General features: G+C 41.3%; 1 protein-coding gene across 3 annotated transcripts in view; it reads right to left on the minus strand.

Moving 5' to 3' along the window:
- Window positions 1–19,081, minus strand: part of mib2 (MIB E3 ubiquitin protein ligase 2) — a 46,259-nt gene that overhangs the window by 15,697 nt on the left and 11,481 nt on the right. For all 3 annotated transcript variants that reach the window (XM_069140174.1, XM_069140173.1, XM_069140175.1), the window contains 9 exons: window positions 16,293–16,691; window positions 14,850–15,021; window positions 6,902–7,008; window positions 5,287–5,481; window positions 4,021–4,163; window positions 3,545–3,652; window positions 3,333–3,437; window positions 2,491–2,653; window positions 1,664–1,797 (listed from right to left, as the gene is read on the minus strand). In XM_069140174.1, coding sequence (XP_068996275.1) covers window positions 1,664–1,797; window positions 2,491–2,653; window positions 3,333–3,437; window positions 3,545–3,652; window positions 4,021–4,163; window positions 5,287–5,481; window positions 6,902–7,008; window positions 14,850–15,021; window positions 16,293–16,691 — 1,526 coding nt within the window. The remainder of the gene's footprint in view (window positions 1–1,663; window positions 1,798–2,490; window positions 2,654–3,332; window positions 3,438–3,544; window positions 3,653–4,020; window positions 4,164–5,286; window positions 5,482–6,901; window positions 7,009–14,849; window positions 15,022–16,292; window positions 16,692–19,081) is intronic.

The raw sequence follows: 19,081 nt of genomic DNA on the forward strand, positions 1-19,081 counted from the left end.
CATATCAACAATTGCTGGTTTGCCAAAATTACCATGTGGGCAAATTTTAAAAAGCAGGTGTGCAAAGGAAGACTAGAAAATAGCAAAATATCTGGTAGAGTGGGGAACACAAGTATTACATTGACCACACAGTCATCCACAAGTGTTGAATGACTGAATGTTCAACACATGGTGAAGAAAAGTGGTTTATGACTGCACAGCCAGGTGTACAGGTTTCCTTGTAAACAATCAAGACTTAGACTCATGTCTTATGGTGTCTGTCCATATGGGTTTTACTAATGAGCACAAAAAGACTGACAAACAAAATATGTGATTTAATGTAGCAACAACAGTCAACAGAAGATATCGGAGCCTAAAACTCATTCACTGTGTAACTGTGTCTCTGCAGTGAACAGGTGAACAACCCTCACCACTAATCTAATTACCCAGAGGGATCGCAGGTGTGCAGTCTAAGTGACTGACAAATAAACAACACAAACTAAACATACACATTTGTCTTCTACAAACAATGTCAGCTTGTGTTATACAACTGGTGACTTTTGTTGGATTCTACATCTGATCACTTATTCATTTCTATGTTATTGGTGTGTTGAAGCTTTTATGTAAATTCTCAACATCAATTTGGAGTGCAGATGATTACAAATGAGAAACAGTAATAACTGTAACAAATATCTTGTAATTCTGATGTCCTCGTCGCCTGCTGAAAATGTAATAGAGACAATAGCCAATGAATTTAGGGAACACGAAGAGGAACCCAGAACAGGATGTAGTGCAAATAACCTGCTTCCCTATCTTTATTCATGAAAATGAAAAATGTTAGTGTGTGAACAAACATCTGACAACACGCTTCTCTTTTTTTTTTTTTTTGCTGAAGTATATTAAGAGACACCTTTAAAAGCATCCTGAGCCATCCAGGCTAAAAATCCAAAGAACAGACTCAAAGTTTCCCTCCAAGATCCTCCATCTGCCTGAAGTCTCAGATAAGATAACTTATCTTTGATGTGAACAGCAATGTTTCATCTTGTGGAACATTTTGTTGATGCTCATTTTTACCAAGGTTTGGAAGTCATTTTAAATTTTTCACATCTTTGGAAAGCACCATGTCCAAACATGTCCATGTTTTCTAATAACAGGTCTTTGGGTGTCTCGACCAAACATGCCAATGAAATTCTGAGAAATAACTTCATTATTTATTAAAGAACATTCAGTCACCCTTATCATATGTAGTGTTGACTATTCATCTCATTTCTGTATGTTTATTATATGTGTAAATATGATAAATTAACAACCAAATATGACAGAAGTTGTTTACTTTTTTGCGTGTGCTAATATCCTAACATGGGAGTGCCTGAAGTACCCAAGAACTAGAAGATCAATATGTTGTCTGGAAATATATTTCATGTACTTCAAACCTTACTAAATTAATTAATCCAATATAACAAACTACCTTGTGTTTTATGCTGTGTTGTGGCATAATATCATTGATTTGATAACTCCATCAGACAGACTGGTAAATACCAGACTATATAGTGTTGCCTCATCTGGCTGTGTAAACCAATCTGGCTCTTAAAATCCCCCCCCCCCTCCCGTCTGGGTGCCCCGGTGGAAGGAGCTCTTGGAACAGGCAGTGGACTGCAGCAGAGAGAAGGAGTGCTGCACTAACCTTGTCAGGATACTTCTGCACCAGCTCCCGCACTTTGCTGGCACTGCCGTGTGCTGCCTCAATGACGAGCCGGCTGGGATTGTCCTGCTCTGTAGACTGAGAGAGCAGCTTCTCCAGCACCGAGATGACAGTACCTGAACACAGACACAGTCGGATGGAAGAGGAGGAGGAGGAGAAGGAGGAAGAGGAGTAGGTTGTGAAAAGGGGAAGGGCAGGAGAAGATAAAGAATTGAATTAGCTTTTTCTGTCCAATGGTAACACCATGTTAGCCTTGCAGAGGGACAAAAAAAAAAATAAAAAGCACCTAAAAGTCACACTGGTTAATGAATTTGTCAAAACTGAAGAGAAACCACAGGAATGAGTCAAAATGTCCCTCCATGCAGTGAAATCTGACCACACACATTCACAAACACACAAACACATTCACAAACACACACACATTCTCACACGCACACACACACACCACTCTGTTGCCAGCCTCCCATCCTCAGAGGTGACCACGAACACAGAGTAGATGTTTTCATGATTAAGAGACTGCTGAGAACTTCTGACACAATGACAAATGTCTGCTGTGCCACCAAAGCCTCTCGCTGACAACATGCAGGATGGTGACATGCTACAGAGAAGAACACTTTGAGAAATGGACACCCTGTCCAACACACTGCCGCAAAAAGACAAGTAATTGATGCCTGTATGAGAAAGCATGCGTAGCAGAGACATAGCTGAGGACATAAATGAGGACAGGGGAGGATGACTGGAAGAACGCAGGAGGTAAAGCTGGAGCCGGAGCGTTACAGATGAGCCCATCGTCCCGGTAGAGGCCTTACTTCCAGATTCGTTGGGGTTCTCGGCTGTCATGAGGTTGGCATCCACCTCCACGGTCTGGGCCGAGAGGCACGCGGGATTAAACGTCCATGTCTGGCCTCCAAATGCCACCCGCAGGTCACCATCCGCATATACTTTCAAAACCTTCCCGATCTGGCCAAGCACCTAGGAAAAAAAACAGTAAGTAAGGTGGATGCGGTGTGGGTATGTGAAAAAAGGGTTGACAAGGACAAATAAATTAATTAAACCGGATCCAGTCAGGGATTTTACAGGAACAGTTTCCATCTCTCTTTAATTTCAGGTAAATAACCAGGTCAAACTCTAGGAAACGTCTCTAAACTTGCTAAGGTCCTGGTGTACACCCAAATGAAGTAGGTCAGTCTTAATTCAGACGGATCAGAAAAAAGGCTTTACTTTAGCAAGTGGCACAGTTAACATTGCGCCCACAGACAGGAAAGGACTCTGAGACGGCCAGAATACCGAGACGGAAAAAGGTTTCAAGCCACAAGTACGTTTCAGGTACTAGTTATGAAATCAGTCAGACATGCAAGTCCACAGTGGAGACCACCAAATCACAAGTAAAGTCTGTTCGGATAGTTAGCATATATATTAAATAGTAAATCATTTGTTGGTTATTCTAATTCAAAAGGCCAAAGGTCAAAGTTGAGTGACAAAGTTATCGCAACTTTAGATTAAAGATTCCTGTCCAAGTCATGTGATTTAAGTCCCCACCTGTGCTAGACCACCACATAAAGTCAGCTTAGTAACTAATGCTAAAATACCAGGTATACTATATTCGTATACTAGCATTATCAGGCTACCACTTCTTAATAAATGAGCATACAGGAGTCATGCTGTCTGTCCACTCTCCATGGCCAGCCTGCAGTCTCTTCACGCTCTCCATGTCCTCCAGCACTCTGACAAGTTCACCAACTCCAAAAGTGTTCACCTAAAGGAAGGACGGGTGGACATTTGTAACAAAGTCATAAAGCTATCATGTTAAAATCAAAACTGAACGTACGACCGTCTGACAGAAACGTGTCTGTATCTCAATACCTTGGTGAGTGCCCCTGGATGGAAAGTCCAGCGGATGTTGTTGCTGTACTGGACTCTGACATCTCCTCGGTCAGTGATTCTATGAACAGTCCCGATCCGGCAAATGTACTGCAAACACAAATAGGCTGTTTCACCCTGGGTCTCCCTCTGCATGCCTGTGACCTTAATGTTGCCTTTAGCAGCTGTGATTTGAGAGTTGGATGCTCTGTTTCATTTCACTCTGTTGTAACATCCATCTGAGCCACTTATATAAATATTCGGTATGCCAGGCTCAAGAGGCACACGTGTTCTGACTCATGTTTGTCTAAAACATAAAGAATGTGTACAAAAGTCATTGCGACTTGCTGGAAAAACGCAGGAAGTACACTTTGTACTTCTACATTTTAGAAGGACTCAACGGAGAGTGGCATGAGGCTGTCTATTGTTAACTTGTATTGTGTTATTCATCGCACTGGCAGAAGGGAAGCTTTGAATACCTCTGCCATTTTGGGGTTCCACCCTCCGTGGCCTTCCTGCATCTGTCGCAGGATGTCCACCTCCAGGAGACATTTGACCTTGTCGCCCTGCTGGAAGGAGTGGCCGTCAGCACTCTCCTGGCGCTGCAGCTCTGCATGTTCTCCTGGATGGACAGGTGTCAGCATCAACAGATGAGCACCAGTTATTAATGACAATAGTTTAAAGCCAGTATGTCTATATCTCCCGCTAATAATCACATTTTCAAAATTCTAATCATAGGTGTAGTGCTGCCGCAACGTAACCATGCTTTGATGCTTTTTTTTTCTCCACGTAAGGAAATAACATTTTCACAGTTCTTTTGATCTGCTCCCGTCCGTCCTATTAAAGCAATTGCATTATAGACTGGTGCGAACCAGACCCAATTTCAATGCGGGAATATGTGGGACCGGCCGCACTCCACAGGGAGTCGTTTGCAGTCGTTTCATCCTACTGGGTGTAGACCTCGGGTTAATTTGGACCAATCAGCATGTGCCATAACCGGCCGCTATCGCTACAACTACCTAAGGCCCTTGCCCACTAAAGCGCTTTTTCCTGAGGATAGCATTTTTTGGAAATTATTTAAATAAACACCAGCAGCTCGACGAGGCGCTGAGCGTTTATTCTGCGCTGAGCGCTGAACATGCAGCGTTTTATTTTCCGGTCACAGAGAGCCGCCCAATCACAGTGAAGGAGGGGCAGTGGCACTCGTCGCTGATTGGTCCGCCCTTCAGAGTGGCTGAGCGTATGCTAATACGAGCCGGGTTACCAGACTGTATTCACAGCAAAGAAAAGCTGTGAGCAACAGTCGATGCAGCCAAGCTAACTGCATTACAATGTTAATACAAACTCAACACTTCCTGTGTTTATCTCAAATTAAAAGTCCTATTGCTTTTCAGTAGAATGAAACTTTTATTTTAACAAAGCTTTTATTCTGAAACATTAACAGGAATGTGTTGTGACTGTAATCATACAATATTATTGACTATTCTGTGTAAACATGCCACCGTAGAAACAGTCGTTACACAACCTTAGAAACAAAGCCACCACTTAACCGTGGTTCACACGCTTCACAGTTGCGCTCCGGCACTAAACAGCACTACACCCCTGATTCTGAATGTCTACAAATGTCATGTCGAGACCCCAATGATTTATACATACTGCTTAAGTTTGCACTTTTGTGATCCATTAAATGAATAACTTTGAGTGTTAGAAATGCATGCTTTAAAAGAGTAATAAATCTGTCTTACCGAGCTTTGGTAGGTGATCTTTGTAATAGAAGCCTCCTTGGCCATCTGACACATATTTGAGGTCTACTTTGCCCTTGTGGCCCATTCGGTAGACATTGGTGGTGCCATTAGACCAGGTGACACTAGCCACGCTGCGACCAGACTCTGTGTCCCAGCCGCGAATGTCCACTACCTTCCCAACCTTACCCTCCCCACCTACACACACAGAAATGCACACAAACAAACAAACACACGCGCGCGCACACACACACACACACACACACACACACACACACACACACACACACACACACACACACACACACACACACACACAACATGTGCAAGAAACAACAATGCATCAGTTTGTGGGAGAAAGGGGGAGGCAATTAAAGGAGGACAGGTCATTAAAGGAGGAGAGGTCATTAGACAGAGAGGATTGTGGTGTTTTTAAGAGCAGAAAAATGTGTGAAAATCAGAGGACCGATGTAACAAATAAGGTGACAGACAGCGGTGTGAGAGAAATGTTTTCCCTGTAGGGACATAAGCTGCCAAATGTCAGAGTCATTCACTTATATTTTCTACAGCACCTGACGCAACACGACTTCCCCTTCTTGATTCACGTAACATCAAAATGCAAAATAGGAATTAAACAATAAACATTTCCAAGCCACATTATCGCAGTTTCACATCTATACATCAGCTCATCTGATGTAAGGAAACCCTTGTAAAGGCATTCAAATCTTCAAGCTGCTTCAGCGCCTAACCACACCAATTAAACCAGTGACCCGTAAGACGACATGGTGGGCTGCGGGGATTCTGAGCATGCTCAGAGTGTCCTGTATGCACTTACCGCATATACCATTTAAGGCTGATGAGTGACTTAGCCCAAACCCAAGGGCGTTGATTTCAAAGACACCAAAAGGACATTTTGACTCATTCGCTCGTAAGGAAAAGGGAGCATTGCTACTCTGACAACAGTTAGCCCAAAACAGCAAATATAAAGGCACATTACCATTCCTTCTCTCTCTAAAGGGCACATTCACAGGCTTTCATTTAACCCACTGGTGGGGAAGATTGTTTTCAATTAAGACCGTTTCAAACATCAACCAGCGCAGACTGTTTGTATCTGAAAGAAAGAAGATTTATCAAAGCAGTGGTCACATATCGTACAACTGCAGACAATCATGGAGGCCATAAAGACACAATTCACTGCGAGAAATGTTCTCCACTTTCTTGAAACTCGCAGCACAGACTTTTAAGTAAAGATGTTTCTCAGTTTCTGCCGCTACACAGGGATGGAAAAAGAAATGCACGCAACATAGTTGTTACAACAAAAACAAAAAAAAAGGACTCAATAAAGACACAGACACAAACAGGCAAGCACATCTGTGGGACAGACTCAGATGAGTCACTGACAATATAAGTGCACGCAGACACATACTAACACAACACTTTGCAGGTTAATGAGACATGAGGTTAGAGTGTTATGGCTTGTGGATGATGAAAACACTTTGAAGAGGTACGCCTCCGCGCTCAAGGAGGCAGGGGGGCTTGCTGAGTTAGCAGTGTCAGGTTAGTGGTATGAACAGTCCCCACATACCCACCCACCCAAGCTCACACGCACACCACTCACCGTCTTGGTTGCCCCAATCCCAGTCTGGTCCACGAACCACTTTAACCCCCTGGAAGATTCCTTTGAGGATAATCCGCGGGAGGTTCTGCCTCGGTGCCAAGCTCACTCTGTGATAAGAGCACGAAGACGCAGATGAGCAAACGGCTCCACAGATCATAAGATGCACTATGCATTACTTAACACGAGACCTGCTCCGTGTATGCATATTAAAACCCCTGCCTACATCACAGAAGCAATATAGCACAAAAAAAAGTCCCAACATTACGCAACAGCTTTGAATCTGTAGAAACCGAAGCGGACAGATGTGCATAAACAAAGAAAATCACAAGATTTCTTTAACAAATACATTTACAACAATATTCATGAAAACATTTGAATGTTTGGCTTTCGCATCGCTTTCTTTTTCTCTTCGACCAATTTATCATTTGGCTCAGTTTGTCGGATGATATTATCCTGTCATTGTCTAACATATGAATATCAGCGTATATCTTGTCTGATATGAAAACTCTTTTCAAAGAAAATAATGTAGAAAAAGATGTTTGGAGTAATTTAGAAATTGCTGTACTTGTTTTTGGTTTTTGAAAATATATAGTCATTTCAAATTATTACATTTCCAGTGAAGCTGCACTGCAAAATTTGTTTAACTGTAATAGATATATGGATATAGGAATTTTTTTTTACTTCCTGATATCAGTAGTTGTATCGGCCCCAAAGATTTAGTACCAGCCAGGCTCCAATATTTCTATGTATATATGACCCACGGATATTGATCCACTGATCCCAGCTACTGACACTACGCCATTTAAAATTCTTTAAATCCTTGAACACATCTACTTTCATATCAAACCATAAATCCTGAGTTTCATCCATTCTGGTGTGATTATTCACAAAGTGTTTAAAAATTAGCAAGATATCGAACCTAAAACTGTCCTTTTGTGTCAAAGACTTTGAGGGACTGTGAACATCTAAACTCCAAAACCCACTGAGGTAACCAACAGTTTGTTGTCGTACTGATCAACTGCAACCAATAATTCAAAAGACAGGTGGGACAGTCACATCCTCAAAGCCAGACGTACCTTATGGTAAAGATTTGATCAGATCTCGGTGCAAAGGAGCTGCCTATTCCCATACTTCTTGACGAGATCAAACCCCAGCTTTCATTTCAACCAAGCAGTTTTTTTTTGGATTGCCTTGAAATCACATAAAATCCAGAGTGACGAAAAGAAAAAGAGCCTTAAGAGAGCTTGTGTCGTCCGCCTCGTAGAGACTTCGCTGCTCCCGCATGTCTCTGGCGCCGGGATTCTTCTGAAAGTTAGCCTTGATTAACCTCATCCCCAATGTTGGCCAGATTTCCAAGTTCATACAGGTTACGACAGGAAACGCAGTTACTATTGGCTCTAACGGTGGATCTTAACGTGATACTGAGCTTGGACATGTCTCTGATGGTAATGGCGTGTATCTGTCTGAGCACAAAGCTTTGAGCCTAATCCTAGATAGCAGAGTGATCACAAAGAAGGCCGCCTAAGGTGAAGTCACTGAGCATGCACATGCCGGCGTGTAATATTGTGTTTTCAAATATGTATGTACATGTGTATATCAATATATCAATTGATATGTGTATAGCATTGATGTATTACATCGCTTGTGTGGCTTTGTTTTTAGAGATTCTCAAGGAATTTTTCATTTTTATGGTACAACTGTGACAAGGTAGTGTTGGTTGAAGTAAAAGACTTGTCGTATTAATTCATAGTATTTCGGGACTATAGCGAGCCGTGTCATTTTCCTCATGGCACAAATCAGAGTTACTTCAGACAGACCGGACTGACTGGAACAATATCATGACCGTTTATGACAGTAAAGCTAGCTAATTAAGAGAAACTACTATTCTTACAACTTGACCAAACATTATTTTAAGGGTAGAGCGGTAATAAACTGACAGATATTCTATTATTATCTTATTGCTTCCTGTATGCTGCTGTAGCGAAAAAATGTCCCCTCGGGGATTAATAAAGTAACTACCTAACCTAGATGTCCTTGTTACATGTTTATTTCTCAGCGCAGCTACTCTTTCAAGGGATCAAGATTTCTAATCCTGCTCAGGCCAAATGTCACCTCTGGTCACAGACAGGATGAGGATGACAGACATACAAACAAAGGCCGGATCACCAGTTAGCAAAATGTAAGCGTTAACCTTTAAAAGGAAAAGCAGTGGCATACTCAGGACACTGAAGAGAAATAAGAATTCACAAAAATAGGTGACATCCGCTAGAAAACCACAGTGAAGCTATGTTTCTATGGAAAAAATATCAGGTGGGAGTGGTTTAAAATGTCAGTCCTATCTGCATTTACTGTACTCAATGTTTAAAACACCATAAATCCAGGCTAGAGTCTGGTCTTATTGGACAAATCTTTAGAAATCAATCCATTGTCATCGTTGCTTTACTCCTCACGTCACCTTTTAAAGCATCTTTTCCAATAAATTTAAGAACAGTTTGAAGCAGTTTTGTGATGGGATTAGTGATGAGAGAAAAACATACATAAACTTCAAACAGGAAATGAGCAGATAAATTCCATCTCGGCCACTGGAGCCAAACTTGGATGGAAACTCGATTCTGTCTCGCAAAGAGAAAGTGCTGGAAAACTGTGGCGGTGAGCGATGGGGACCGTTCAGATCTACTTTAAACGTGACCACATGGTGGAGAACTGAGGAGGTCAGGTGGAGCTTGATGGACAAGGAAAGGATTAAGGCATTGACTTGCCTTAATGGGTTCCCTGGAACTGCTTGTGTGTTGTTTGTGTGTTGAAGAGCCGATTAACCAACTGCATACCAACCATCCCCGTGTAAACATATGGTGCACACATATGCTGCCCTGAGCACTGTCAGCATGGACACACACCTCTACCAAGGACTCTGTGAGATACTCACAACACATATTACGTTTCAAAATAAAAGTCAGATCATGAAGATTCACAGAAACAAAATAAATAATAGAGTTAAATAAGGCCCCACAGCTATATATAGACGTCTAGCCACACACAGCTTAGTACTTTGTGACCAGCACGTATTATTACACCTTTATATCTCTGTATCCGACACCCGTTATCTAACACGTCTTCTAGGAAGTTGAAAATGTTAGAAGGCTAATCTGCACAGCGGATAAGGGTATCCTGTTAATCCAATGAAATCTACTGTCATTACAAATGGAAAACTCATGTACAGTACATCTGGCTCAGGCCTCACACCACGTGTGTGATGGTGCAGCGCGAGTGTCAGCGATCTGCCAGCAGTTTGTAGGGTTGACCACCAGTAACGTTACCGTCACCAGTATACTCCGAAACTACAAATAGATCCACTCTGCTGAAGTCGCATTTAAAGCCAGACCCGTTTGACCCACATGAAAGAAGTCCCTCATAAGTACTCTGAGCCCCGAACTACAGTCTGCTCACATAAATCACTGCCGGCACTACATGCAGTCACACACGTTATGAAACGGAGTTAAATTTGACTTTCCAGGCAAATATCAGAGCGTCCCATGACTGCCAGATTATAAATTAGCTTTTTGAAATGCTGTCAGTGAAATATGGGTCGGTGTGGTCTGGAAATAAAGAGGCACTGTCTGTTTGGCCCCACATATTGGAAGACAGCTCCTCTATTTTATTCATCTGATGGGAACAGAAGTGATTTTCATGTGATGTTCTCCCAGATGTACACAGTGCTGGGCAACAATCACGACTTGGTTTTCCCTCTCGGTACACAAAGATGTCTTTGATAGAGATTTAGAAAAAAGGGCAAAGACTGAGTGTTATAAATGGATAAAATTATCTTACCATGATGAGTAGAAAATTGTGAATTATAATGATCAAAATTTTACTTTTGATTTATTCATCTTTGCTGTCTTGCACAATCTGCAGTCACATGTTTCTTCACCACAACCCGGCGAGCTCAACACTGACGATGTGGTGACAGTAAAACTAAATGGAAGGATTACATACTCATTTTTGATCCAAAGAGCACACATACAGGAGTCTTTTCTGTCCAAGCCACACAGAAAGCAATGACTTTTCTAATCGAAAAATATTGATAAGTTGGAAAACTTGAAAATCACTATAGAAGACAGTAAAAAAAAAAAAAATTAGCAATTATGCTTTAATATGGTATTTGTTTGAAATTAATTTCATCCAAACCTGCAGTTTCAAGAGCAATTGTCCTTGTAAGGTGAAATTTCAATCCAATTCAACACTACAGTAAAAAACTTTATTTGTTTGCTGATATGCAATACTTAAGTATGTTTTCTAAAAGCTGAAGTTTCACTTTAAATTCAACCCCAGGAGGTTTATAATTGCAAATAAGACAAGCTTTGGAGAACTTGCAGGAATTATTGTAATACTGAGAGGAGCAGAACAAGCAATGCTGTAGTTAAACGGCTGAAAATATGGCAAATCATACTGAAAGAACAAACACTAAAACAACATTTGATACTCTTTCTCTAAAGTAACTAATGTTTTCCACAAAAAGCTTGAACCATTGATGTTTGGAGATTTAACTCCCATCACGGCTGGCTGACTGACTTCGGTTGAGTCACAGTCTTTTATGTCACTCATGGACATCACTCCATCATTTATGTTTCAGACGACATAAAAGTCATCTCCCTGAGAGCCATACAGCAGAGGGGTCCGGTGTGGCATCACTGACGTCAATCCATTCAGAAGTGACGCTCACAAACCTGTTGAACTCAGCTCCATGTTATTAAATATTCAAATTAGTGAATCTAATTAAAGGTACTCCAGTATTTTAAAAAGCCACATTCACCCATTCGTGAAATTAAGTTCTCTAAAGAGGATTCTTTGTATCTATTACAACAATAACAGCATATAAATGATTATTTATAAAGTGTCCTGTTTGGTGGTCAGTATCAAATGACCTTGTATTTAGCAAAATCATATAATGTGCTGTGTGGCTGCAATTTGATCCACATTCATTTGTGCTTCTACTGTGATCTCTAAGAGTTCTTCACACAAATTGAAAATAAAATCCCACAGTATAAAGATGAAAATGTATTACAGTAGGCAGGAGCGTGTTAGATTAGTGTAATACTGGATAACACATTTAAATGGTCACGCTGATATAGAGGTGCTTCTTTTGACTTACTTTTAGCTGTCCAAGTTTAGCCTCGTCTCACTCACGTTATGTACCACCAGTGTAGATGACAAAAACTTTTAAATGGCTCACACTAAAGCGGTAGATTATAAAAGAAGCACTGTTTGTCTCACTTACCAACAAAGGCCTACTGTATAAGCCATTTTCTACATCAGTTATAAGAAAACTGTCCATCTTTCAATCAAATGATAACTTAAGACACACTTAAACTGAAATTGTGTAATATTTTGAGAAACCATTATCTTTGTTAACATGTCTAAAAATGTTTTTCCCAACTCACTCAAATGAATAATGACCTGCCAGTTAGTATGAGCCATTATTTGTACGATGTTAACCGATGTCAGGCGGTGATCTACTCTGACCCAACTGGAGGCTCACACACACAAGGTGTTTCTTCTACCACATAACACCATCGTAATGAATCAATACGTTTGAAGAGAAGCTGAGGTGAGACTCGAAATGAGATTCCAACTACTGTCAGCATGTTAAATGATCCCTGCAAAGGCCAGGTTTCACTTTAAGATTAAATCTGCAATTGGTGCGCAGTTCCATCACCAGGACCACAAACAAATAGGTACCCAACCTAAATCTACAATGAGACTTTAATAAAAGCATTTCTCATATTTATTGAGAAAGATATTACATCAAATCAAAGCAGGAAGTGAGAACAAAAAGGCATGAAAGGAAATTGGATTCAAGTCATGACCATATTTGGAGGTCGGGGTGTTGCAATTCATTTGTAGCGGTGCTACATAAATAAAAGACTTTCACTGGCATATTGAAAAAAAATAAAAAATAAATGTTGTGTTGTCTGTGACGTTCTGGTTTTCATGAGATTTTAATTAGTTTCTACTTTGACTCTTCCGAACTGGATCAAATAATAGCTTCCAAACTTTCGAGGAAAAATAACTAAACCTGAATATTTCATCAAACCGAAAAGACTAACGAGTCATGATTCACGCACCTATTCGCAGCGCTCACTGGATAGCAAGCTCAGAAATATAAATGGAACCGTGCTGGACCTGGACCAGGCTGAACGATAGACGAAATCTGGGTCATACATATCACCTCGTTAAAAAGAGAACAGGCCATCCAGCTGACATTCAGACAAAGCCCGAAGCACTTTGCAGCGTTACTGTGAACTGATGCAGAAGAGCGGATTCTGAAGGGAGAACTCACTCCAGTAAATCTGGACTCATAGGACACTTGGAATCAGCTCCATAAACATAATCCACAGCCAGGACACGTGTGGTTTGCCTAAACACATTCAACACTCAAACAACAGCACTATTTAATTGTTAAATCATATAAATGTGCTAATAATTGAATGGTAGTTTGTCTCGTATCTGGTTAGTCTACAAAATGTCAACCCTAGATTCAGCATTTGTCATTTTTTTATTTATTACATTTGTCTCATAAATGGGCATATTTCAAATAAATGCTGCACAGTATTGCAAAGAACTTTCAGTCAAACAACGTCTATTTCATCATGTGACATCGAGTAAGATTTACTGTTTATTTGTATAGAATATAGCTATGGCTGATTGAAGCACTTACATTTGTCATTTGGCCAGAATGGACTGTGACATAAAATACAACTGTGGAGAACTTTCTGCTTTACTTTATATTATTCAATCAGTCACTTAAAACCTTTGGATAGGACATCTTCGGTTTCAGTGAATTATGATGGACATCTTTTTACTCTTTCCTGATATTTTACAGATAAAACAATTGATTGATTAACTAAGAAAATAACTCCCAGAATAATCAATAAAGAAAGTAATTGTTACTAAGCTCTCGGCCTCTTACAATTATTACATAATTGCCTGATTGTGACTATTTGAGCTGACAGCAATCATTTTGGATAATCGCCATAATTGTTAATGTCCACGTTGTTTTCCACCATCTGAGGTTTGACTGGCGCTCTTTTAATGATGTCATCTCGTTGCACCTTCTTCTGTGGTTTAATGTCAAGAGTGAAGAATTAGTGACACCAAATGTTCATCTCGCAGAGATTAACCTCGAATGTTCGATCGAATGCATTTTGAAGAGCATCTATTGACTTTAGACCTTTAAATTAGATGGAAAGCTGAACACTGTAAACAATGAATGCTTCTTCTTCATAAGGTGGATGTGCATTAGTAAACTATGTAACAGTGGTCTAAAATGAACAGAAAAAGACAATTAAATGGCAACTAAAACTTAAAAAAGTGATTGTAACAGCCCTAGTCTAAAGTTGGGTAAGACAAATGAAAAAGACAAAAGAAGACACTTCCTGGTCTCTTCCAGGTCATTCTACGCCTTGAAAAACAAAACAATGACTGTGATTACTGTTGGTACGAAATGATCAGCACAGACTATTTGACCCGAGACTGTGACTCCGCTCATGAGCGAGGCTTTAGGCTGGACTAACACTGCTCTCCTTTAATATTAACATGTCAATTATCACTAATATTCAGTGTCATTAAATTAAAGAATAAATAATTTTGTTTACCAGCACTTTTTCTGAGAAAAGCAAGCAGACACGAACAGAAGCGGTAAAGTAACAGATACCTCATAATATTACTCTGACTGGACCTGCAGGTCTGTGTGGCAGCAGACTAATTAAAGTTAATTGGCAGAAACAACACTAATGACATCTTTCCTCCAATGAACTGGATTCGAACAGAGAAAAGTGATACAGACCATTTAACAGACGACACCATAATACTATACCGTAATTCATACTATAATTAGAATATAAATGAGGATCAGTGGTGCCGGGGAGCTGGCGGGCGGCGCTGTACTCACGGCTGGGAGTGTGCCGTCTCGTAACGTTCGAACGCGTGACTCAGGTCGTGTTTGTTGTTCATGTAACACTGGGTGCACAGGTCGTAGTCGAAGCACACCTTGCACTTCCACCGCATTCCCATGACACCGTGCTTCTTGCAGCTGTCACAGATGATATTGGAGTGACGCACCCCTGGAGGGGAAGGAGAAGCAGAGTGAGTGGGGTCATACGTTCATCGTGTCTCTCTTTATATTCTATTTTTGTTGAAGAGAAATACATTTTTCCGGAGAACTTGCCATGACCCGCAAAGCAAGTACAACAGTGCTAGTTAGCTCCATTTCCAAGTCACTGAAACATTCAAGGCATATGCCATGTCCTCAGCGAGGTTACATATCACAGTGGTTAATACCATGAGATGTGGGAAAACTGAGGCACAAACAGCGTGACAAAAATACTCCCACCCCTTTGGCTTCCTCATCTCTTCTCCTCCTCCTCCTCTTTCGCTCCATTAATTGAAGGGCAAGCTTCTGAGGCAGAAAAATGTCGCTTTAAATGGAGCAAAATGCTAATGAGTCCTGCATTAATGTGTGTGTCATTCAAGTCCAAAATAGAGCCGGATGGCTGACGATGAGAGATGGCCTTTACTGTACCAGGCTCACTCAAAATGAGCTTTGTGAAGGTGACGTGAGCCAATACAATGACAAACGAGCACCAGAGTGCAAGACAAACAACAAAACAACACGTGACCGTCACAGCTGATGGAGACGTGACTGAGGAGACTTTATATTCTTTGATGCTATTTAGAAAAAAAACTGGGTGGGAAAAATGGGGTGTTAAAGCAGAAACCAATATTTTAGTAATAATGTTCAATTATGACATTTTGTGCTGAAAATTAACTCCAGAATTTGACCACAGGTCTGTGCGACTCGACATGAGCATGATGATGTCTCATCAGGTTAAGGCGGGGTTGTTCAGCCAATCACGACAGTTTTAGCTCCCAAATTCACATGACAAAAAAAACGTTTTGGTGCTGCACCTAAATGTTGTAACAGTAGGGACACAGGCAGCTGAATATTAATAAACACAAAATCCCCACTGAATTAATGTTTCATTAAAAATCTAAAAGTTCTCACTACTCTGAAATATTTTTTAGGAAACTACCTACATTGTTTCTACAGTTCTTTAAAAAGCTTTTGGGAAATAAACAAAATGTATCTTGAGTATTAAAACCGGGTTAAGTACCAAAAGCTTTGGACATAATTCATTTAGAAAAAGTTATTGAACATGAATGCATTTGGCTTACTTTGTTAAGCTGAAAAAGTTAGAAACATTTTTTGTTATACTTATTGTTTCAGGTAAGTATAGAAAAAAAGTAAAGTTTTGGAAAATCACACTGCTGCTGGTGTTGAAAAATTTTACAAGAGATCCGGAGTTTCAGTACGACCTTCGGCTTGAGTGCTTACCAATTTGAGCGTTATCATAAAGCAGCAGGTCATAGGCACCCTGGTAGCCGGTGCGGTAGTTGGTCCGTGTGCCGCTGTCCCACTGCACCACCACTGTCTTGTCTGGAGTGGTGGTGCTGCCCTGCCGCCCAATCTCCACCACAGTGCCCACGTGGCCCTCGCTGTCGTCCTGGTTTCCCCATTTCCAGTCCAGACCGCGCACCACGCGCATGCCCACCTCCATGCCGCCTCTTTTAGGGCCTGGCCTACGGGCTGAGGGCACCGGCCGGGGCCTGGCAACGCTGTCACCTCCGCTGCTGCTGCGCCTCCGGGGCTTCTGAGGTGCAGAGCCGGCTCGCGCCGACGATATCGCTGGCAGGGACGGCAGCAGGGGTGTTTCCGGGAACAGATCAGGGGTGACTGCAGGTAAGAGAAGAAGATTCAGAAGAAGGTTCAGAGACATCTGGGAGATAGACAGCACATGACAGTAAAATGCTGCAAGCACAAAAAGTCCATAAATGGATGTAAAAAGTTCAAAGAAGCAACTTTACTCCACTTTTCCAGAACAAACAGCTCATCCTTTTGACTCCATTTCACTATTCTTAAACAAGCAAGTCAGGCAACCTGTATATTGTTTCACTGCGCATCTGTCAGTGGCTGCTGGGGGACTCAAAGCAACATGCCATATGTCTCATTAATTTCAGAGCACTTTTCTCTTTGCTGGTAGATCATTCACTGGCGGCTTTGCTGTGTGTCATGGCACACTTTTGTAAAGAGCAGCTGGACACGACTGCTATGCCCTGCTGTGCTAATCAAGCCCTGACCTGACACACACACACACACACACACACACACACACACACACACACACACACATACATATACACATACATATACACACACACACACACACACACACACACACACACACACACACACACACACACACACACTTGTACTTACATCTTTAGCAGGTCAGTCCACTTGCCCTATTCTTGTCCCAAATCTCAGCCATAAAAGTAAACTAGCAGGGTGCAAGTTGTACACATGTAAGGTGAGCATCCTAAAACAAACAAAAACCTATTTTGACATAATAAAAACAGATTTTAAACTTTTTACAAGGATAGAAACTTCAGGTCATAGATACTGAGGCAATAATTTAGTCTTGCAGAGCACCTGTGCTGCCGCCTATGTGATCAGCCATTCAACCATCATGTTGAAATTTCCGGTGCTGTGGTTACTTCAACAAATGTTTATCACAAGAAAGACCTCGGCCATATTCCTCTAGCCAGCAGTTACCAACAAAAAGTTTGTTGTCACGTTTGTAATGAAGAAGTGAACACCCAAAAGTGTCAGCGAGTCACAGCAGCAACACCAAAGCAAAACCAAACTGCAAGAACATCTCACGGTCTCTATCAATGTGAACTTATAGGGAACCTGTGTGAACCCATCTTTTTTTCAAGAGGACATAAGAAAAGTTTCATCACAAGGACAAAAGTAGAAGTCGTACATTTCACTGACTGATGCACCACTAGTTTAAATGCATGCAGCTGGAGAAAAGAACTAATCCTGACAGGAAGCCGCATTTACAGTATGTGGAAGCCTGAGTCAGCAATACAGAAAGGAACTTTTGCTGAAGAGCATGTTCATCAGCAGACATCTAATCACATCCATTAATCACATGCAGAAATATTCTCTCATGCACTGCAGCAGTATCAATCTCCACCAATACGAAAGGTTTTTAAGTAAGTAAGTAAAGTATTCCTGCTTTGTTGATGACCAAACATACAACAAAAAGGTTACAGTAAGGGGACGTTGCAGTCGTGGAAATCTAAGACACTTCTCCTTTTGTACTGCCACAGACAAGCGTAGCTTTTGAACAGCAGCCCACAGAAACACATTGTGACCGTCTGTCTGTGTTTATGCTTCTTTCCTAAAACACACAATCAGAGGATGAAAGTTTGCTGATGATATTTGACATGTGGCACACAGGAAAGGCAAACAAGACCCAGTTCCTCAAAATGGACTGTTTGAGAATGCTGACGTACGATTGCAATTTTATAACTCATTAATGAATATCCAGCAATATCAAGAAGCCAACAGCCCAGGAGTCAACCATTAGTATCGGTAGAGTTTATGAACCTGAACCAAATCATTATGTTATGCTACACGAGGTGTGATCAAAATGTTTCCAGACTGCGCCCCAACAGAGTGATGTGTATAATGGATGGGGAAGGCAAAGACTTTTAGCAGTAAGTATTCCAAGTTATGTCACTTGATCGACACAAGCAACAGCGTAACATGTGTTTTTGAGACGAGTGGTTTTTGAACATTTGCAATTTTACCCTGAACTGGACCGGAGGGTCCACATCAAAGCTCGTGTGAAATTTGGAAAATCAGCAACAGAGAGTCTTGGGATACTTTAGAAACCCTACAGGGATGAAGCAATGAGCCAGCGAGGTGCTTCGAGTTGCATTCGCGTTCCAAGAGAGGCAGAATGTCACTGTCCAAGACTGGAGAAGGCGCATCAGGTGAGGAGCGCAGCCAGGTGGGTTTTCTTTGACATTTGCAGAGTTGTGCATCTTGAATTCGTCCCGCAGGTTCAGACTGTCAACACCTGGTTCTACTGTGACGTTCTGAAACATCTGAGGAAAAACGTTTGAACTGTGTCGCTATGGCAGTATGAGGTTCTCCAGTGTGCTCACAGCTTTTTTGCCTGCAATAAAACAATTGTCACTTCCCACCACTCCTACTTGCTGGAATTGGCTCCAATGACACAAAATTGTATATGTGCTCTTTGCTTAAGTTTC

This window comes from Embiotoca jacksoni, unplaced genomic scaffold (assembly GCF_022577435.1).
Source record: "Embiotoca jacksoni isolate LCO1_2020_lvr unplaced genomic scaffold, fEmbJac1.0.p SCAF_9, whole genome shotgun sequence".
In the NCBI taxonomy this organism is placed as follows: domain Eukaryota; kingdom Metazoa; phylum Chordata; class Actinopteri; family Embiotocidae; genus Embiotoca; species Embiotoca jacksoni.